At 48.3% G+C, this 21,952-nt stretch overlaps 1 protein-coding gene and 1 long non-coding RNA gene across 3 annotated transcripts in view; one reads left to right on the top strand and one right to left on the bottom strand.

Annotated features, from left to right (window-relative positions):
* Positions 1-535: 535 nt before the first annotated feature.
* Positions 536-4,517, bottom strand: PCBD1 (pterin-4 alpha-carbinolamine dehydratase 1). Of its 2 annotated transcripts, none has more exons than XM_046942729.1 (4): positions 4,440-4,490; positions 2,211-2,338; positions 1,772-1,852; positions 536-1,240 (listed from the first exon to the last, which is right to left on the bottom strand). In XM_046942729.1, exons 3-4 carry the CDS (start codon positions 1,838-1,840, stop codon positions 1,142-1,144), a joined length of 168 nt encoding a protein of 55 aa, XP_046798685.1. In that variant the 5' UTR covers positions 1,841-1,852; positions 2,211-2,338; positions 4,440-4,490; the 3' UTR covers positions 536-1,141. The 2 variants fall into 2 exon arrangements, with proteins under 2 accessions (XP_046798685.1, NP_990236.1); NM_204905.2 differs by having other exon boundaries at positions 605-1,240; positions 2,211-2,342; positions 4,440-4,517.
* The window catches only part of LOC124418060, a 28,849-nt gene continuing 11,043 nt past the window's right edge, over positions 4,147-21,952 (top strand). The window contains exon 1 of the long non-coding RNA XR_006939605.1: positions 4,147-4,263. This is a non-coding gene — a long non-coding RNA (uncharacterized LOC124418060). The remainder of the gene's footprint in view (positions 4,264-21,952) is intronic.

Consider the following 21,952-nt stretch of genomic DNA (forward strand, 5'->3'; position numbering starts at 1 on the left):
GGATTTTCTCTTGCTACTTATGGAAATATTTCTTCCCAGGCTACTGTAGGTTTCCTGGCAAAGCCGCCTTGTTGTTCCAAAAAAGCAGCAGTTTGGCTGCAGCCTGCCTGAATGCCAAGACACTGAGTTACTGAAGTGAGGATCTCACAGTACCAAACCCATCTAAAACCTCTTATGGAAGGTATGCCACAGTAAGCAGCCTCTGGCCTGATGCCTGGCTGCTTCTGTCCCTTTTGGTTGCGCTTCTCCTATGTTTGTGCCTTGGGTCTGATAGTGGCACTTCAGATCTTAGCACAAGCAGTTTTTCCAGATCTGCTCTGGCTTCTAAGCAGTGCTCTGAAAATCTCATTCTCTTTCAGACCCTGTTTGCTTTGAGGTGCAGACCTGGGAAGGCACGTGCCTCTTCTCCATGCTGCTTTATCAAGAAGCTTTTCCATGGAAGAAGCACCTTCCTGAGACAGCAGTCAGGACAGCACCAGGCTTGGAAAAACCCGTTAGGACAATTCTGACAATGAGGCCATTTTCCAAACTGACATGAGGTTAACCGAGAACTTTATTGTAAACATTTTCAGTTGGTATCCTACTAAAAACCACTTAGAATAGGGGTGAGATCACTTGCCTTCTTATAATACTGCTAAGAGAGAGGTTACATTAATAACCAAATTGCACATCGCAGTTGTCAGTGTGTAATAGAGATACCAAGGGGTTAACATACCATGTTTTGGGTAGTAAAGCATATTTTGGTATGTAAGAAGCAATAGTAGTGACTGGATGGGGTCATATTCTGGAAAGATTTACTCCTGCAATTGTGGAATGTTACTCCTGGTAAAAGGGCATGGTTCCTGAAAGCCTCCAAGGGTCGGCAGTAGGTGGGTGGGTAGTGCACAGATAAAGAAAGGGGTTAAGTATGGAAGTGGCAAGATGAGAGAAAGCATGTGCAGGGGAGTAAAGGCTTGCTGGATGCTTCCATCTGTCTGAAATGCCAGGCTGGGGCAGGGAGCTTGGCGTGGTCTTAGGCAGTCTGGGTCTAGGCACTGGCTGGGAAGCAGGAGAAAATGTGAGGTGCAGTCATTGAGGCGAGGCAAGGTGCGGGTCATGGCTGCGGCAGGGCTCGTTTTTGGCTTCACACGTCTCTCTCCGGTCAGGAGAGAGAAGCTGCAACCTGCTCGATGAAGCTGGCCAAGTTGATGTCTCTCTCGGATAAACCCGTGCACTCGTGGGTGCTCAAGGTGATGTGAACCTAAACCGGACAGAAAGACAGAGTGCTGCTGGCAGACAGCACAGGAGCACATTCCCCCACTGCTCAACTGATTGCATCTGGTCAGGCAGGTAGCACTACTACTTTCTCCAAACTGGTTAGCAAAATTTACTGGGATGGGAGAGGAGTTGAGGCATTTTGCCTTGGATTTTTCCTGGCCACAAGCAGTGACTGCTACCATTGCATTGTTCGTAGCAGCTAGCTGTGCCTGCCTTTCAACTCCCTTTCTCCAGAAGCTTTTCCCCTTGCTGCTACTTCTGGGACTGACCTAAAAAAGCAACCCTGGTGCTAGCACACCCATAGCTACTGCCTAGCTGGGCAGAAAAAAGGGGGAGGTGAAGATTTGTGGCTCATAGCTATAGGCTATCTGTGGTGTGCCAAGGGAACAGCATCCAAGGGAAGAAGTTCTGCTGATCTGACCAGGACTTGCTGCTCAGAGCGCTGTTTTATGCCTGACAAATGGGTTTGGCTCCCTGAAGAGCTCCAATTGCCCCCGCCATCCACGCTTCTTACCTTATTATACACGTTGAACCATTCAGGGTGGTGATCCAGTTTTTCTGCTTGCAGAGCCACTCTGGTCATGAAGCCAAAGGCCTGCTCGGTGGAATAAAAAGAAAAGTTAGCTCTGAACTACTTATCCTGTGCTATATTGCTTTTCACCCCTTTACTATTAATTTTACACCCTGCGTTTGTAGGGATCTAGGCAAATGCAAGAACATGGGATATTCTGTATCCTTGTTGGGCTTTTCTATGGGTCTTCTTCTTGGGGAACTTTTCCCTGACAAACTGTGTGCTGGATTAAGGACTTTGGTGTCTTGGGTAGATTATCTTGCTTGGTCATCATGTTTTAGGAAAAAGAGGGGTTTATGTGGCTGAGCCATGCAGGTGGGGCTCCCTGCTCTGTAAAATAGGTTTTCCATGCTGTCAAACTTGGTATCACCAATGCTCATACCCGGTTGAAGTCCTTGAAGTGGAACTCTTTGAAGATGGCATCTCTTCCTTCCACCTCGTTCCACCCCACGGCTCTCAGGTTTGGCAGCAGCTGCTCCCTCTCCTCTGCATTCAACCTGTGGGCTTTACCTGCCTGGCACCAGGGAAGGGAAGAGAAGCAGATCAGCGTGGCAGAGGCAGGAGGAAGTAGATATGCAAAGAAACGGGGCAACCCAGAGGTTGTGGAGTTGCAGGTAAAAGTGGTTGGGAGGCATGGAATGCATGTGCAGCCCTGAACTGCGGGCTTGATGAGCATGGAGGGATATCAGTGGTGCCCTCTGCTCCGCAACTTGGGTACCTTCTGGCACATACCTGGGTCAAGTGAAGTCTGGTCTGTCTCCTGATGTGAACCACCTAACAAAGAGAGCCTCCTGGGACACCTTACTGCTGTGTGTATGCATTCATCATAGCCTGCAGTACTAAGAAATGATATCTGTGTGTGGTTAAGCTCCAAAATGAACATTTAATTTGCTGTGTGTGTGGGGGGGAGGGGGGGAGGGAAGAAAACACCTGTAATGACTTCCAGAACTGAGACCTGCTTGCTTTTGAAGTTTATGAGGTACCCCCTGGAAGCAGGAGGATTATTTGCAGGGCAATTGTGCTGGAAACCTCCTCTAGAGGAGAAGAAAAGCGGTGTGAATCACAGGTGAGTCACACTTCATTGGAGTTCAGATCCTTTTCAGTCTTCCTTATGATGGATTTTAAGAGGCTGTTTGTCTGCGAGTAACAAAGGGCAGAGGGAGGGGCTGTGATTTAGTGTTGTCTTCTGCTCTCTGGCACAGCTGCTGTTATTTGGTCTTCAAGGGGGAAAAAAGCTCCAATTCTTGGCTTCAGCTCCTGCATATGGCAAAGATGAAACTGAAGCAGGGGGTTCTTCATGCTGTCTGCTGGCTCAGTGGGGAGGGCAGTGGTGAGTGGAGATGGGTGCTGCTCTATGTGAAAGATTCTATCCTGGCAGCTGAATCCTTTCTGAATGGATGAGGATTGTTTTCTCACTAGCAAAGACCAACATGTTTTTGCAATTAGTTTTTCCTGTGTGCTTAAGGACAAAGTGTGGTGAGTTTGATGTTCGTCTCAACCAACACAGCCTGCTCTTTCTTTGAGTGTCTGCTCAGCTGCTTAGGAGCAGCTTCTGAGTGTCCATGCCCAAGCAGAGTCCTAAGGGCTGCTGACCAGACAAGGCAAATCATCCTTTCCTCCAGTCAGCGAAGCACAGAAGGACAGCCAAGGAGCTGATGCTGCTTTTGTGGACTCTTCCTTGGTTTTGCACTTAAGGAAGACCCAACCACCTGTGTGGGCTGGATGCCAGCCCTGCAACAGTGTCCTTCCCCTCCTACGTTTGGGGACAGCCTTCCTCGCTGCAAGCCCCCGATGCCGCCCTTTGCTTTGTGCCACATTTTGGCTTGCACCCCCTCCGGAGTTCCACCTTTCGAGGCGGTGAGCAAACAGTGCTCGGTGCAATAAACCCTCGGCCCTCGCGGTGACGTGGTAAGGCTGGCGGGTGGCTTAGCAACCGGGCGACGTGGGGCCGGGCACTGCTGCTGTCCCCGTGCAGTACGCTGCTTTGGTAGGCCACGTCCATGCCTTCGTGCGTGCTCACTCTTTTAAAACACATCGTTTGCACCGGGGGGCGTGTAATTATTTTGTTTTCTTTCGCTGGCTCTCCACCACGGAGGCATTGTTTGGTTGTTATTTGTATTTTTGCCCGCAGGACAGTGTTGTGCAACACAGGTGAAGGACCTAAGCATGGGAAATGGGGAGAGCTCACCTCTCAACCCACAAACCGACCTCAACTCCCAAACCGACCCTCCCTGCCCTAACAGCGTCGTCCCCGTAAGGGTGCTGTGCCGCCTGCCTTAGGCAGAGGGGGGACAGCCCCGGCACGAGCAGGCTGCGACGAGGCCCCGCGTGGGCTTTGCAGCCGGAGCGGCACGAGCGGGGGCCACGCGTGCAGGGCAGGATTTCGGCAGGGCCACGCTCGCCGTGCCGCAGCCTTTCCCTCTCCCAGCACTCCGGTAAGCCGGCGGCGGCCAGCAGAGCTGCCCGCGTTACTCATTAACCGCACCTCCCGGCTCCGCTCCTTCCTCCCTCCCCTCCCGCCTCCCTCCTCGAGCGCCGCAGCCGCCGCCTTAGCCTTCCTTCCCCGTCCTCGCCCTCGGAGCGGCGGCCGCCCTGCCCGCTGCCCACTTACCATGGCCCGCGGCTGTCCGTGGCCTCCGCGGCGGTGCCGGCCGGGCGCTGTGCGGGCGGCGGGGCGGGCGGCGTGGCGGGGCCGCGGGAGGCGTGGCGAGGGGTCGGGTCCACCCACGGCGGCCGCTGCCCTCGGCCCCACGCGTCTCCCGGGGCCGGGGTTGGCGCAGGGGGCCGCTCGTGCTCCTGCGGGCGTCGGGGCGGTTGCACTGCAGAGAGGGTGCTGAGCCACTTGCACAGGTTGCACGGGGATGTGGTTGGTGCCCCGTCCCTGGAGACTTTCAGAGTGAGGCTGGATCAGGCTCTGGGCAACCTGATCGAGCTGACGTGTCCCTGTGCGTTGCAAGGGAGTTGGACTACATGGCCAACAGAAGTCCTTTCCAACTCTAAGCTTAGGTTCTGTGTGCTCACGCACATCTTGCTTTCTGCTTTTAGAGTCCCCGAGTGCCACGGAGACAATTTGTTTCTCCAGCAGACCTGTTGGAGGAAAGCACGTCCTTCCTTTGTAGTCTGTTGCAAATTTACCTGCTGTGATAACAGAAAGGAAAAATGAGCATCTATTTTGTCCTGCCCCATTGTGTGGGGAGAGGAGCTTGGAAGGCAGCTCAGTACCTGGGTAGATCAGTACCCCTCGGTAGACCTGAAGCTGAAGGTTTTGATGTGGAATACAGGAGGAGGAGTGCTGTGCAGCTTCCAGCAATGACACCAGGAGCTGGGATTGTTTGCAAGGTTGGAAAAGGCCAACAGAATATTCTCTTGGCACTGGTTTGTGTTGCAGGACTGGTGCTTGCCTTATCGTGCTCCCTGCGAGTAGAGGCATAGGCAGGTTAAGGAAGCAACGATGTAGCAAAGTGGAAAATCATGGATACGCTAATTACAGTGTATCTACTGATTACCCAGCTCCTTTGTAACAGTTTTCTCTCCTACCATATAAATCAGGCCTTAACTGCCAGCCTTGCACACCTTTCTGCCAGAGAGATCTCCCGTGCTTCTGCTGAGAGGTGTCAACAGGGCAGTTGTGATTTCCCTCTGTGTACGTGTGAAATTGGGGCTGGGCGACCCTTTGACTGGCTGCATGAATTCCCCTCTGCACTGCTTTCATTTCTCTCCTTCAGATGGGACTCTACATTTGCTTTTAATGATTAATTGAGCGCTGTTTGGCAAGGTGTTTGCTCAGAGTATTTTGCAGCCCTGTGGTGGGACTGTGCCTGTCACAGGGCAGAGATTGCTGTTCTTTTCCCCTCTCTTTTTGCCTAGTTTAGAGCTGTGCTTATTTGAGGCTAGGTCAGTGTCAGCATAGCTTGTGTGCGTTGCTGTAACATACCCGGGGGGTTTCTGCACTCATGGAGGGAGACCTCACATCACTAATCTGTGGTTATTATTTTGTCTGTACCTTTTTAACAAAATCCAGCTGGCTGTGGAAGCTACTTCAGTTGGCATCCATGTCAAGGTTTGCTTTTTGACTTCCCCAGTGTTCACGTTGTCCAGTTCCCAAGCCTTCTGATGGTCCTTTTTGGAGGAAGAGGGACACCAGCTCCCTCCTGTGAGTGTGCCAGCTGCAGCATTGAGCCCGCTTGCCATCAAGTCAAAGATGTGGAGAGCATGGCCCTTGCTGCTGATGAGAAAGGAGCTCAGCAGGATCCCCAGGCTCTGACACTGTAACAAGTGTTTATTTATTTTTAAGAGTCTGCGCTGGCTCCCAGCTTAATAGCATTAAAGACCTGCTCTGAGTCATCTTCCAGCACGTGTGCTTTTCTGGGCATCCCTCAGGAAGAGCTGAGCGTGAGGTTGGTGTTAGCATTGGTGCGGTTCCAGTCATTGCTAAATTCACACTGATTCTTTTTTGCATCTTGGGCCCTCTCACCAGGCAAATGGGATTACCCAGCAAAGAAAGCGGCGGCTTTGCTGTGGCTGTTAGGAAAGCTGCTGACCCAGCTCTGTGGTGTTTGCTGATGGCTCTGGGCTAACAGGGTGCATTTCCAGGGCTGTGTGTTTGTTTTAAATTGTACTTTGGAGGAAGGGTGGCCGTCCTCCAGTGCTACATGAGAGGTTTGTGCTGATGATTTTGAGGTCGCTCCTGTGATGAGGCTGAAACCTGTGTGTTGTGGGTAGGGAGGGGTGGTTGCTTAGTCAGCAGGGCAACAATTAACTAGCTGCAGTGCCTCAGGAATGTAGTGGGAATGCATTTTCAGAGCTTGCATCCATGTTAGCTATGTCTGAGTGAGTGACTTGGAACGGGCTCTGGTCCCATGGTAGGGCTCAGCTCGCTGAGCACTGTCCTTCCATCAACTGCTCTGCTGGTACAATAGATTTAACTAGAGTTTCTTTAACACTGGGGGAGGTGAGTGGGGGTGGGGATTTATGGCAGTCGTGACAAGTTTAATTTGACAAAAGGGCCTGATAAATAGAGATAAACTGCTGATTAGCCCCGTGTGAGCCTTCTGCTCGTAGAGTTGTTCCCTCAAAGTCAGTGTGGGCTTGAAGTTTGCCACAGCAGAATGAAGAGAGTAAATCAGGGCTGCTACAAAAAGAACCATGGGATTGTTAGGGTGGGAAAAGACTTCTTGGATCACCAAGTCCAACTGTCAGCCCATCCCCACCTGCTCACTGACCCACTGAGGCAGTTGTAGGGAGCAATAAGGTTTCCCCTGAAACCTCTGAAAAGGTTTCCTCTTCTCCAGACTGACCCATCCCAGCTCCCTCAGCCGCTCCCCATAAGAGCTGTGCTCCAGTACTGCTTTGACTTTGATTCCTGTGACAGGGTGTGTTTGCCCTGGGGGAAGGTAATACATCCAAATTACCTTCTTCCCAGCCCTTGCTTTGTCCAGCCTGGTGATGGATTGATCACATAACCTGACCTCTCTGGGCCTCAGCTGGAGCCCACTGCAAGGGGACTCAGTGTGCTTCCCGGCTTTTGGGACACATGTGCGTTTCTTTGCTAAGCAGGTTGGATTTTCTGGCAAATCTCACAAGGGTTGCAGAGGGTGAGTATCTTGATGGATCTGGAAGCCTTTCTCTGTCTGAAAAAGTGAGTGTTGCTCCTTGTTTATGCAGGGAGAGCTGGGTGCTGCATGTTAAGCAGCTGTGATACAGCTGCATCTTGTCACTAGGGGTCAGGAAAACGCTGAGAAATGGGAGAGCTTCCCGGAATGCTCTGACTTTCAGTGAAGTGGAAAGGAATCTTCATTGCCAGACTGTCTTGTGAGAGGCACCCCTTGGTGCACCAGCCAAGCCTCATTGCTAGTCCTGCAGCACATTCTCCTGTGTAGCCCCAAAAGCACTGAGGATGCTTTTGGGGCCAGACTGATACAGCTCTTGGGCTACAGGTCTTAGCAGCCAGACTGCTACAGGTCTTGGGATACCACTCCTGTTTTCCTGTTCCTTGGTTTATGTCCAACTTCCTAACATCAGGTCTTGCAGGTGGGGACAGGAGATGGGCTGGCTGGGGTCTACACACACCTTTGATTGGGCCAGCATGTAGGATTAGAATAAATAGACAAGCTTTGAGCCATAGCAGTCCTTCCAGTCTGAAGGCAGGGTTCAAACCAAATGAACTGAAAGCCGTTGCTCAGAGATTAGGGAGATATTTCCCATGTGTGGTTGCTTTAGAAGGGAAGAGTGACTGCCATGTACAGGGAGGATGACCAGCGAGTGGAGAGAGAGAAGTGCTAAGGCATTATTTCCCTGGAGACAGTGTCAGGTGAGGCTGCTGGAGGGGACATTGACTGACCCCGGGAGCTTTGCTCTGCAGTAGGATTGTGAGTTTTATTTCCCAGATCTCCTTTGATGAGGTTACTCTGCTATTTATTTTACCACCTCTATTTTTCCCCAACCTAATGAGTTTGTGCTGCTTCTTACATACGGAATTCATCCGCTTTGCTTGTTCTTGCTATCAGTGGGAACGACCACTGGACCATGCTGTTTGTTCAAAGCAGGATAAAAATTAATGGGAAAACAGTGTATGTAGCAATCTTAAGAAAGCAAAATGCCACTGTGCTTCAGCCACTGGGGGTAGGAAATTAAATAACGTAGCAGCTCGCTTCAAAGTCTGAGGATAAAGAGCTCCTGTGGCAAGCATGGCAAGGAAGGGAGAGATGAAATACTGCAAATTGTCGCTGATGCGCAGACTGGGCAGAGAAGTTTGCTACAGTAAAATAGAGCCGTGTTTAATTCCAGCCATCTCCGCTCCCTCTCAAGGCAGCTGAGGGGAGAGAAGACTGCTTTTTACTTCTTAAAGCGCCTGTGTATCTGGGTATCCTCCCGGTGCTGCTGCAGTTCTGCGGTGCAGAGGCTGTGACTTAGCGTTGCTCTTTGTAGCAGGGGCACATAGCTTTCATCAAATTGTGCTGCAAAATTGTTGCCATACGAGCTCTGAACCAGAAGAATCGGGCTTTCATCGCTGTGCTTCTGGGTCATGTTTTGCATGCAGTTCATTGACAAAAATAACCAGCCATAGGGAGGAGCTGGCACCACAAGACAGTGAAAACCTTTTACCCATCTTGCAATTAAATTTCAGAGGTGACCTGAGATCTGCTCCATGTTTAGTTTAAGATGGAGGAGTACCGCGCTGCTTTTATTTTGCTTTCATTTATGCTGCTGAGGGCTTAGCTCTGCTTTAGGGTGTGGAATTGCTTTTTCTTTTTACAGAGCCCCAGAAAGGTTATTTTGGAGCTTGGAGGAAACTTAAATGGGAGAACGAGCCAAGATCTTCTCCCTCTTTTCCCCGTGTCTGTATCTTTCCTGGCAGTAAGCATGGTGCAAAATGCAAGCAGCACCCATCTTATTTTCCAAATCGCTGTTGCCTGTGATCAAATCTGCCATGTCAACAAAAAGCATTGAGACCTCTGCTTTCTGCTGATGCAGAACAGTCATTTGTGGCTCAGGCATCACAGAGGTGTTAGACACCGAAATTACGGCCGCTCAGTCAGATTGGCTGGATAATTTTTGCTCCTAAGCCTTCTGCCAAGATGATTTTCAGTGCTTGGAAATTAGTCTTACTCCGCGGAGCTGTCAATGTCTCCCAGCTGTGTCGGTATTTGCTCTAACAAATGTGTGTATGTATGATACAGCCATTCCATCATCATTCCCCGCACTCCTCCAGATACCTGGGAAGCTTATCTTAAGTGCAGCTCTCCTCTCCCAGGGGTCACTTTTGTTAATTCTTGTTTTGTTTGTTTTCCAGTAATGTAGAGAAGCCTCGGTACAAGTCAGTTTATTTTTTATTTTAATTTTATTTTTCAAGGCTCTGCAGACACATAAGGAGACAGATTTCCTTCTCTGAGTGGCTTATGCCTGTAATGGCTTGTGGGGATGTTTTATTTATACAGCTAGGAAACTGAGACAAGGAAAAATCAAGCCCTCGGTGGTGTTAAAGACCCAATTCTCAGTGAAAGGTTTTATCCTCGACGAGTAGAGGGCAGAAAAGGTAAAAGGAGAAGACTGGCAGTAAATTCAGCTCCTGTCCTCTTATCCCAAGTGATTATCCTCAGGGGGAAAAAGGTGGGCGGGATGCTCTTTTAAGGTAGGTAAATAGCGTGTGATCATCCTCATTTTCTAAGTTACCTGAGAAACGTACTCGGGTCAAGAAGGAATAAAGTGAAGATCGATGCTTATTGATGTCTGAATTACCTTCCTCCGTACCAAAACCCAGCTTTGCCAGGGGTGTTGCTTTGTCTACGCACAGGTGGCCCAAAATTGACCAAAAGTGCACGTGCAACCTCAAAACCAGGAAGGAGGAGTTCTGCTGCTGGGAAGCATTCCCAAAGCTCACCCAACTTCTGGTGTTTTCCTGGAAGCCACTGCTGCACGCCCAACCTTGCTCTCCAGGAGCAGAGGGCATTGCTGTCCTCGCCCATCTGTGAGCTTGTTTCCTAAATGTTGCTGTAATGTGGCAAACATTTGCTCACATTGGGAAGCCATGTAATTTCCTTCCTTCAGGGAAGGAACTCCCCCTTTTGTCACCTTGGTGTGATTCTGAGCTAAAAGAATTTGGTTCTCCTGGGATGCTGGAGTTGGTCCCCCTCCCCTTGGGTCATAGAACTTAACTCAGGGTCACCTCCGATGTCTCTGCTGAGGTCCTCTATCAGTCGCTTGCTTTGGACCACCACTGTAAGTTATTTATACAGTGATTAGTTAAAGCTTCAGGTATTTAACGCATCCTTTAAATCACGCATCCAGCAGCAGCTATTGGTCACATAAAGTTTCATTGAGCAGTATCTATCACTTACCGGATTTCTCAATGTGTGCATATATTTAATTTTCTACAGACCTCTCTGGCTGATGTTTTCTGCTGAGTAAATGCTAAATCGAAGGACTTCAAAAAGTGTTTTGGCTCATTGGAATGGGTGAATTATTTGCAAAGGGAACACGGAATATAAAAATTCATCTTGCAAAAAAGTTGCCCTGTTGTATAAAGCCCATTTATCCGTGTTTAAAAAAAAAAGTGAAATTTAGTTTTTTTTCACAGCGTATGCAGCCAGCAAGCAATCTTCTAATCAACCAGCTTTGAATATTCAATTTGGGTTTGCATCTGTTTTTTGGTTCTTTTGCTTCTGCATATAGTGTGCTTATGAGACAACACGTGCTTTGTACTGAGGGTTCAAAGCTGTACCTGTGAATGCTTGAATTCAAAGATATGGTCAGAATGTAATATGTTTAAGCTGGCTCAGGAAGCAGAGTTCTTGGGCTTAGCAAAGGGAATGCAGCTTGGAAGAGCACTAGGTAGAAAATGATGTCCTAATGAAAACAAACTTATTTTTTGCAGCGTGTAGTGATTAAAATAAGTGATTATACCTGGGTCTGCAACTGAAGCAGCAAGAGTGCATTTGCTTTGGGTGCGTGGTCAGTTTGGAGAGCCATGGTCAGTCTGCAGTCTGGGAGGCTATTTAGCTGTGCATTTGGCAGTAGTGCTCTTCGGATGGTTTGGAGCAAAGTATTGCAATATCTCTGTGTAAGGTGGTTGTGATTGGCTCAGATGGAGCCAGCAAGTCTCTCCATGATGCAGCAGTTTCCTGTAGGGCTGATGAGGAAAGGAGGATGGGAAGCAGAAGGGGACAGGACATGAGCTCCCTCCAGCTCTGTGCACTTCAGTGCAGACCTGCTGGGCCCTGCTGCTGTAGCAGAGCTGCTCCCAAAGCAATCCATCTCTTGCAGTGAGCTGGTTTGAGGAAGAGGAGGGAGTGAAAGGAGAAGGCAGTGCTGCCACCAGCCCAACCATCGCTGGGGCTGGCGATGTTTTCTGAGTCTCCTGCCCGCTTGCTGCAGCCCATTAATTGATTTGGCAAAGTAAAAAGGAAAGCAGTAGCGGTTGATTGAAGTGAAACTATGTATTTTAAATTGTCCTCCTGGATGCTGGTGCGATTTCCTTCCGCCTCCTTGGATCTGGTTGCTGATGGTACCCTGCTGTTCTGTGTTCTCCTTGCCCGAGGTGTGATGGATGCTGAAGTCTCGTCTTTGGCTAGTAATTGGGATTTCACTCATTCTGCAGGCAAATTTGCTACTTGTTCCTGTGGCAAGGATGCTACAGGCAGAGTTAGCTGCTGCCCTTGCTGCAGCAATGGCAAAGGCTGCTGTCTTCATCTGCACCGTAATTAAATCACTAATTAGAGCTCTCTGAATATTTCCTCTCCACCCTTCACTGGGCCAAACCAGACTTGGCAGGGCCACTGAGAAAAGCACAGTGGTGGGTAAATGGAGGTGATGGACGTGGCCTTGATGTCCGGAGCCTTTCCTGGGTGTCTTTGCACAGCAGCTGTGGGTTCTTTTCTTCCAATGACCTCAGCCAACCCTTCCAGGTGTGAAGGAACTCCTGCTGCCCAGGAACTTCAGAGTGAAGGAGTATCTCTCGGTACATTGTATTTAACTTGCTCCAATTCCATTCCCTTTTTTCCACATCAATAAAAGCCACCATGGCCCTTCCTTCTCTCCCCCTTTCTTTCCTGTGTTGATTCTGTGAAAACGGTGTTTGGGGGCAGTAAATCACAAAATGGAAGCACGCACTCATAAAATGCTTTATGCTTTCCTCCATCAATATTTCAACATGGAACACAGGCACCAACATTTCATTTTAATTACGCCACAAATTTCCCTGTTGTGGGAGAAAGCTGAACTCTGCAAGCCAGCCCAGCACTGTCCCCTCCCTGTGACATCTAATTAGCAGTGTCTGTCGTGCACGGGAGCTGGAGCTGCGTGTGGCCCGGTGTGTCTGTCCCACAGGAGGGAGGGCTTTCCAGCTGGCTCCAGTCTGCCTCATTCTTTTGGAAGCTCTTCTGGCAATGGGAGGTCTTGAAGCCATGGGTGAGAATAGCTGGCGAGCTGCCTGGAACCTCCAACGAGCAGAAAGGGCGATCCAGCACAAGCAGAAGGTTTGGGGAGATAGGGGAGAAGGGGAGCCTTCCCTGCTGCAGCCAGCCTTGTATTTTTTAAACCTGTCCTTTCTGACATTGCCGGGGCTGTTTCTGTTCGCAGAAGAAGAGAAAGCAGATGATCAAGGTGTGCAAGTCACCCGACAACACAAATCTGTGCCCTCATGAAGTGTTTTTGAGGAGAGAAGTGGCAATACGAGAAGGAATGTGTTGCACACCCAATTAATGTGTTTACCTGCAGAACTCATTGCCAGAAGACAACTGCTGACTCTCAGATTTTCTCAGCGTATAACGTTCACAGGTGTGTGAGCTCTGATAAAGATATAAATGACAAAATGCTGAAGGAAAGGGGAGGGGGTCCCCTAATGCAGAGGAAATATGTCCCTTGTGGTAGTGCTGTTCCATCATTGTCAATTATGGGGAGTGTTAAATGTTCCTCTGTAGCAGCTGGTGTGGAGTCTTATTGTAGAGAGAGCACTAAATGAGATGGTTATCAGTGTAATTCGATATGACAATTTCTGTAGCCATATCCTAAAGACAGTGGGAAAGGTGGGGAGAGGGAGCGGCGCTGCTTGTGACACACGCAAACGCTAACTGGAAGGGAAAGAGGCATTCATTTCTTGTTAGCATATACAAATGTAAATGTAGTGATTTATGTAACTTCCCCAAGCTCTGCGGCTTGCTGCCTGGACAAGCATTCTTAAAACGCATACCCAAATTAAGGTGCTGCGTATTAGATAAATTGCTCCGAAGTAGAAACTTGGTTTGCAAAGTCAACGTTTTTGCAACAGCCTCTTAAAACTCCTAACAGAAACCAACTAAGGAAACCACTATAGGGAGAAATAAAAACCTGGACGCTGCCGCTATCAAAGCCCAGAAGATGGGTTTAGGGCTGACCTTGCCAGAGAAGGCCGGTTCACCACAGCCTGTTTTTAAAGGGACACGTGTTGGCATCTTTGGAGATGCACTTGTTAAATAAACTGAAGTCCCAGCAGTGCCAAATAAATGATTTAACAAATCAACTGCCATATTCTGGCACGCCCAAACACAGCAATTTGGGATTGTGTAATGGAGGGCTCTGTGTCTCAAATTGAGATGGGGAGAGTGGGAAGTGTTATGCTTCATCCAACATCTTAATGCAGCATTTCCTCTGCGAGGGAAGGTGTGAAAAGTGAAGCTAAAGCTGCAATCTCTGCATTTTCCTCTTCGCTAGAATCGCTATCTTGAGATGGGACTGGCAGTTCTGGTGATGGTGTGCCAAGTGCCAGGTAGTGGCTGGGCCATGCTGTGTGTTAGTGGGAAAATGGCCTTGCATGCTGTGAGGATGACACAGGGCAACATAAGAGCCAGCAGCCTCAAACCAGGGGAGTTCAGCAAGAGCTCAGCCAGCTGGGATCTGTCTGTCCTCCCAGGAAAGGGTTAGGGGTTGATGTTCAGGGGAGGAGGGGGGGCTGGGTGTGAGGAGGGGGTTGCCAGGTTGGTTTGCTTTCAGTGGTGCCCAAAAGCAATCCTAAGGAACCTTTGGCTGACGTATGTGACCTGGAGATGCAATCAGCCTATTTTTTTGGCGAGATCTTTTTATCTGAGCTCTGAACAACAGGACTGACAGAGGGCAGGAAGTGAAGAGAAAAATGGTAGTGTTTTCTGAGCACCGGCGTCCCTGAGTGCGTGCTGGCGTGTCCCCATACAGCCCAGAAATACGCAGCAGGGATCTGTGCGCGTGGTTATGGCTCTGCTGTCCTTGGATCCTGTTTGAATACACTCCATCCCGGAGTTGTTTTGCATTTCACCAGGGAGTCTTTTGTCTAAAGGGCATCGCTGCTACAGCAAAGTGGAGCGTGTCCCTGCCCCTGCGTTCTCCAGTGGATATCACATTTCATTACCCTGATGAGCCTGAGCGAGTTCTCCTGCTCGCGTTAATTTGCCCACAAGCCAGCCTGTGTCACGTCCGCAAGAAGCCTGTGACATTTTCTAGCCTCCCCCATCCCTCCTGGTTTGGAAGCCTTGAATAATAATCCCAGCTTTGTCCCATTTTCCACTTATCCATTGTGAGATGGAGGGGCTGTGTGGCACCGTCCTGCCCTTGGGGTGGCTGTGGGGTGATCTCCTGCAGCTGGAACATGGGTGCACCCCGAGGGAGAGGTGCCTGGGGAATGTGAGCCTGCAGTGCTGGATGAGGAGCATGGTTAAACCCAGAGCTGAGCTCCCTCGGTTCAGTGCTGCGCTTTGGAGTGCCCTGAAGGCAAAGCACAGAGGAAGGATTTAAAATTAGATGTGTGGAGGCAGGTGAGAAGCAAAGTATTTGTGTTCCCAGTGTGGTGTTCTTCCTTCCCTATGTCTTTAATCTGCATTTCAGACTACGATGATAGTGCTGGAGAGCTGGGGCCGTTTTCCGAATTCATCTGAGTGTGAAGTGAGATGTGCTCCCGCATGCATCGCAAACGATATTGCTGCTTTTTTCTTTAAGCTTTACGTAACGAAAGTTTTGCTTTAACTAATAACAGCTTTGAATGATGGTGGTTTTTCTGTTGTGGCAGCTTTGACTTTGAGCCATTGAACAATCAGTGGTGTTTGTGTCAGCCCTACCATAAGGGCAGGTAATTAATTTCTCAAGAAGTTAAACAAGCTCTAGCAGGGCAAAGAGCATTAGCTGCTGATTATTGGTATCTTGAAGAGAGATGAGAATGTGTTCTTGCAAAATATTTTTGTGATTATGTCCATCATCATGACATCACAGGAAGGAAATTCAGCATAATGGTGCTTAGCCTCACCTCACACTCTCATCTGGCTGGTGGTCACTGTCTCTGTATTTCCAGTTTCAATAACAATTAATGTGCACTTGTCAAAATCTGCTCTGAAGGTGCCGAGGAGCTTCGTGCTGAGCACATGAGAGCCTCAGTCACATGCAGACAAGGGTTACTTGGGCATGGAGAACCAGCAGCTGAGTGAGAACAAAATTCAGGGGCTTTGTGTAGGTTTGGCTGTAACACCGAGGTGTTTCTGGAGTGCTCTTTAACAGAGGGAAGGAGACTGCCATTAAGAATTAGTTATGTTGCATATCAAAGATGAGGAGATTGGAGTTAAGTGGATCTTACCATACGACTTACAAAGAGATCAGGATACAGGAACTCAAGTGAAAGATAATGACAGGCAAAAGGAGTGAAACTTGAAGCCGTGAGTGCTTAAAACCTGGAGGTTTGCTGCTTAGCACCAGAGACATCAGCACATCTTCTGGGGTGAAGTAGGATGCATCCTAGCTTGGCCAGATGCAGAGGATTCCAACCTCCAGCGCTTGTCCCCTGGCCAGGGGCTGTAATTTGGTGAGCAATTTCTAGTCCAGAGAGAAATGTCTTCTCCCAGCATCCCTCCAAGCCACTTCTGTCTGCCCTGGAAGGATTCCTCTCTGCATGTCGAGTCATGCTTGAAGAAGCTCTTGTTAAATAAGTACCGCTCAGCTTTGCTTAAAACAAATGAAGTTGATTTAATAGGGCTATAGAAGGGCCAGGTAGCTGTGTTATTTAAGAGTATTGGCACTTTGAAGGCCGAGTGCTAAAAGCGCTTCATTTTTATTTCAGCCGTTAATTGAAAATCAGCTGGTTTGCGTTGTTTTCTGCCACTGCTCCTTTCCTGCTCCCTGCCTCACCTCCCCTGCCCTGCTGGGGTGGGATAACAGCTGTTAATGCAACACCCCTGTGCAACACGCTGGTACAAACGTGGCACTCGGCCAGGCCTTCACTTGTGGTTTATTGGTTTAATTAACCAGGGTCTTGCAAATACTTCTTTGTGAGGCAGGAATAAGAGGATCTAATGTTTCCTGGTCTGGATCCTTACATCATTTTTAGGCACCTGGCGAAGGCACCAAGGTAAAAGCTTAGCTTCTCTGATTAACCTTGGCTGGATTCAATAATACCGTCGAGTCACATTATTGCTGACCTTGTGCTCCACCAGCTTCTCATCTTTCTGATTTGTCTTTTCTTCCCCCTTTTGCAATAACAGTCAGAAGCATTGAAAAAATCCCCTGCCGTCTCATGGGAGAGCTCTAAGGACAAGAAGTCCAGATTTCAAAATGATTCTTCTGGGTTTTTGAGCACCACAGCCCTCTTGCAATTCCAGATTTGGGGTAAATGCTGTTCATCTTTCCTTCTTGAACTTTTTCTCTTCTTTGCTTCCTTTTCCTTTAATGGTGACAAGCATCACACTCGGTTCTTGTGTCCGCCCTGAAGGCGGTGGCAGCGGTTCTTACGTGTGACTTTCTATTGATCTTGAGGGCACTGGTTGCGTTATGGAAGAGAGGATATTGATTCTCTTAATTGACAGCTCTCCCTTGCTGGGATCTTTTCAAATCAAGCCTGTGACAGGTCACATTCCCTTGTGCCTGGGGTATCTGAAGCATGCTGTTAGTGTTGGGAGGTGTCTAGGTCAGGTGGGTAAGTAGTTCATTAAGGCTTTCTGCAGTGATTTTTCCCGTTGGAGTTGAAGACTTCTACGTGAGAAATATCTCCTTGACTTTGAAGCAGAAATGTGGAGCTCGATTCCAGACACCAGCAAGCAAAATGCTGTCACAGCCGCATCCAAAATCGATACAGCCCTTGCTGGAGCAGTCTCTGGTCTCTGTGTGTGAGTGGTTCTAAGGCCCAGATCCAGGTAAGCAAGAGCTTGAGGCTCCTGCCCTGAGCAGGTCACTGCATGAAGCTGGGATGTCAAATAGACTGCAGGGGGTCTCTGGAGATTTTCAAAATGTAGCCCACGTGTACAGTGGGTCCTTTCTTGTTGGTGGTGTCCTTGTGGTATTGTGTGTCAGTTTTGTGAGCTGTGGGCAACTGAGGTAACATCATCAAGGGTAATAAAAGGTAGATAGGCTGAAGCTAGGATAGGGTACATTATGCTATGTCTCCTCCTTGCTCTGATAACTACTGTGATATCCCTGAGGAGCTGCCATGGGCTTGCTCAGAGCCTTGCTTGTCCTGGGGTCTGTCAGTAGGAATAAGCCTTTCCTTGAGGCAGCACCTCCAGTGCACTCCAAAATACTGGCAAATGCAAGCAAGGGTACAATATGATGAATGCATCTTTTTTTCTTTCTTTCTTTTTTTTTCTTCCCCTTTGTGTGGAGCATGTTGAAATGCTAACAATTGCCTGTTTACTGCCAGGTACAATTTGAGATGTTGTACAAAATCCTAAGGTAGATTTAGACTGGATATAAGGAAGAAATGTTTCACAAAAAGGGCGGTGAGGCACTGGCACAGGCTGCCTAGGGGGGTGGTTGTGCCCCATACTTGCAGACACCCTAGGTGACGCTGAACAGGGCTCTGAGCTCCTGATGTAGCTGTGGGCGTCCCCATTCATTGCAGGGAATGACCTTTGAAGGTCCCTTCTAACTCAAGTGATTCTATGGTTCTGTAAATGATATGGTTTCTGGCTGCCCAAAAGATGATCTCCTTGCTTGCATACCACTTCTTGACTGCAAATCACAGCCTCGGTACAATTCATAGTCTGGTGAGTTTGTGAAGGACTGTCTCTTTTGGAAGATCATCTCATCTCTCAGCGAATGCTCTGTTGCTCAATCAGATGCACGGCATGTTCTAGGCCTTTCTCTGGGACTTTGGGGAAGGGATGTTTACCAAATGGGATGCTTTATCTTTCTTTAGGGGTGGATACAGTCCAAGAATATATCAGTGTAGAGTTTTCTACCTGCAGGTCAAGAGGAAGTCTACATGTATTTTTAGAAACAGAGACAGTCAAACCATTAAATTCATTTGTCTTTGCTTTAATAAAAGTTCTCCTTGCCTTCAGAGAATGATAATGGCACTAGATTAATGTATCCAGGAGTACCATTGTGAGTGGCAGCTGGAGAATGAGAACTTGATGGGATCTAAAATGAAAGAAAAATGTTTGCAATCAGTTTTGTGCTTCATTCTCCTCTTACCCCAGCTACCTGAGATGTTCAACACATAATTCTACAATTATGTGGTGTTTTTTAAAAGAAAGGCATTGTGAGTCTTCCGTGAGAAACTCTCAAAATGCTATTTTCATGCAAATAGCTTTGTGTGCTAAATTGAGGAACTTCAGAACCACAGAAAATATAGGAAATGTGGGCAGAATGCATTCGAAATGTAAAAGTTTCCTGAGAGTTGTCAACAGCTCTTTAAGAAGCCTATTGCCCAAACCTTTCAGCAGCTTCTCTTTGTGATTGCGGGGGGGAAAAAAACAACAATTACCAAACTGAAAAGATTGTATGTAGCTGTTGCACCAAGGAGCGGCTCTCAAGGAGTGATAATGCAGTGGAAGAAGCTCCGCTGTTCGCCTTGCTGGCTTTGACGAAAATCAAGATGACAACAATGCCCAAATCCTTTTTCTAGTTTCTGAGCTGGAAAGAAAAGGATACCCGGTTTTCTAGACGGCTTTCTCTTCCAGATTCTCTGACGTCTGCTAATGTGTGCCCTTATGCTTGTGCTGGGGATGCACCAAAGGAAAGGCTAAGAGACGTGAATTTCCCAGTGGAGGGGGCTCCACCACTCCATGAGCTCCTGTGGCAGGCTCGTGTAGGAGCGTCCATTCTTGAGGGCAATGCCAACCCTTCAAATGCAAAAGCACCCTCTCGAAATGGAGTGTTAGATGAATAAAGCAAGTGACTTTTCCACACCGCGAAGAGAAGTGCTTTCTACATCGCTGCTGCAGACGATTAAGGAAAACAATTGCGTTCTGACAACATGCATTGACATTTTAAAATGAAAAAGAAATGAAGAACAGATTCTGGGAGGTTTGCCATTAATGATAATAGATTTCCCTGAACGGGAGCCTTTTCAGAAGTCTGATTCTGTTTTTCTTATACCGGCAACCATGCTGCAGGGGACAGCCAGTGTGTCAGAAGAGTTCAGGGGGTGACCTGGGCACTAAGGTGCAGTCTTTAATTCCTCTTTGAATATAGAAAAGACAAAGGTGAGGAAAAAATGAGTTTAGGTGCTAGGCAACCATACTGCCCTAACAGCGCAGCCCTGGCCTGGTGTTTGGCTGGAGCACGTGCAGTGAAGGGAGAGCTTTGGGATGGGTATAAAATCCATTGCAGTTTGCCACTTCGCTGCAGGAATCTTTTGCTCCTACCTTTCAGCTGTGGGGTAGAGACTGGGACGTTTACGGCTGCATCTTTTTATAGGCGCCGTCTGATGGGTAATTTTATGTGAGAAACCTATTTAGGCCCCTGATGGAAGAAGTAAACTTAGGTGAGACTCATTCTCCTGCAAATTCTCGGTGCACCATAAAAAAGCATTGCAGTGCTTCGAAACGTTGGCTGTAAAACTTGTGCCTTGTTAAAGTTACAGTCGGAGGCGGTGGTAAATGGATTGCTTAGGCTGTCATGGTGGTGGCATGCAGGAGTCCCTTCCTTCAACCCTTGTGATGAGGATGCTGGTTCCTCTCTGAGAACCCTGCAAAGGCAGGATGCCAGTGGTTTGCTTAGCATCACTACTCTGGCCCTGGGTCTTTTTTGCTTTTCTAACACACATTTCTCTTGGTCAGCTTGGCTGCCACGTTAGATCTCTAGTTCTTCCCATGCTGCCTCTCTGTTTGAAGAGAGATGCAAGCAAATCACTCAGTAACAATCAGGGCTGGGAGACATTTCCAGCCTTTGAATAAGCCGCATGGGATTTTTCTTTCTTTCTTCTGTAATTGCTGTCTGCATAGGGAAAGCCATTCTCAGCAAACGCTGATAATTCCCACAAAATACACTGCTTTGGGGCCTTCTGCTAACTACAAGGAGGAGGAAAGGAGGTGCTTGGTGCAGGTTTGCAATGTGCTGGTGCTGGGGTGGAGCAGAGAGGTGGCTGGCATGGAATTTTCTCAGGAGCTTGGTGCAGAATTGTTATGCGTGGCTTCCTGGATAGCTGCACAGGTACTTATCCCCTTTATAAGTAGGAAATTGGCATCTTTATAGATCTATTACAATTGCATTCTCAGCTGAAGGTCGCTGCTGTCCTCATTCCTGGTTTGCAGCTCGCTTGCTGCCTCTCTCCATGCCATGCACTCGCTCCCAGCTGCCATCCTTCCCAGGTCATGTTCTGCTGTCTTTTATCCGCAGGGATTTCTCCTGCAAGCTGATATATTTCTTTGCGAATAGTATTTCAGTCTACATTTTGTGATGGTGCAGATTGGAAGGTTTTTAGGTTTTTTTTCCTTTTTTTTTTTTTTTTTTTTTTTTTGAGGATTTCTACTCTTGGTGGGAAAGCACTGAAGGTCTTTTAATTTCTTTTCTCCTTCGTGTCCCTTGAGTGTTCCTCATTTAAAATGATGGGTTACTTTTGACCCTGGGTGCGTTGCTACTTCATTTAGCCTGAAGTCGATACCCAGATGGTGCCAGTTTGCTTGAGGGCTACCTCCCTCACCCTGCCTTCACCATGGGCTGCATGCTTTGGCTTTTGTCTCTAGGTCAAAGCCAAATGCTTACCTAGTGCCTCTGAGGAGCTCTGGAGGTGCGGCTGTGCCATGGAAATGTGCTGCTCTGTATTCTGTACTGCCTGCAGGAGCTGCAATGAACTCCAATCTGGTCTCTCCTCCTTTGGGAAGTAAGGGCAGGTGTCTGCAGGTGGGCTGGGAGAGCCAGGTGAGCCCTTTCTGCTGGGAGTTTGTTCTTCCAGACCACTGTCGGTGTGAACATAAACCAACTCTCAATTTGTGACATATTTTCCCACTCCCTCTAGGTGAACTGCTTCAGAGATGACCTGTTTTTTCCTGTTTAATTATTTGCTGGACAGTGCTTTTCATTTGTAGTTTCCAAAATGCTCTTAAATATCTCATATTCAAACCTGTGAGGTGGTGCTTAATGTTGCAGGACCATACCGATTGCCTGGTCCCTGATTTAGAGGAGGAATTTGAGTCATGAGTGTCCCCACCTGTCAATTCAGATTTCATTTTGCAAATGTTTCCTAATGTTCCTGCAAAACTCAGTTTCAGCAAATGTTCCTTCTAGAAGCCTCACCTGCTGAACCGTGCGGAGAAGCTGGAGCAGAGAATTCATGCAACTTGCTAGAAGGCACTCTTGGGAAGATGCATGTACTGCTTGCCTGTGAGACTGTGTGGAGGAGGCCAAGCCATTTGCCTCTCCAAGCTATATGACACCATTTTTATGCAGTCCTAAGGCTCACCTCTTTCATTGCTTTTC

The sequence above is a fragment of the Gallus gallus genome, chromosome 6 (assembly GCF_016699485.2).
Source record: "Gallus gallus isolate bGalGal1 chromosome 6, bGalGal1.mat.broiler.GRCg7b, whole genome shotgun sequence".
In the NCBI taxonomy this organism is placed as follows: domain Eukaryota; kingdom Metazoa; phylum Chordata; class Aves; order Galliformes; family Phasianidae; genus Gallus; species Gallus gallus.

Excerpts from the sequence above, each read along its gene's own strand:
- PCBD1 (NM_204905.2), bottom strand. Across the intron at positions 1,853-2,210 it reads ACTTCAAGGACTTCAACCGG|GCCTTTGGCTTCATGACCAG; the intron begins GTATGAGCATTG and ends TCCACCGAGCAG. Across the intron at positions 1,241-1,771 it reads GGTTCAACGTGTATAATAAG|GTTCACATCACCTTGAGCAC; the intron begins GTAAGAAGCGTG and ends TGTCCGGTTTAG.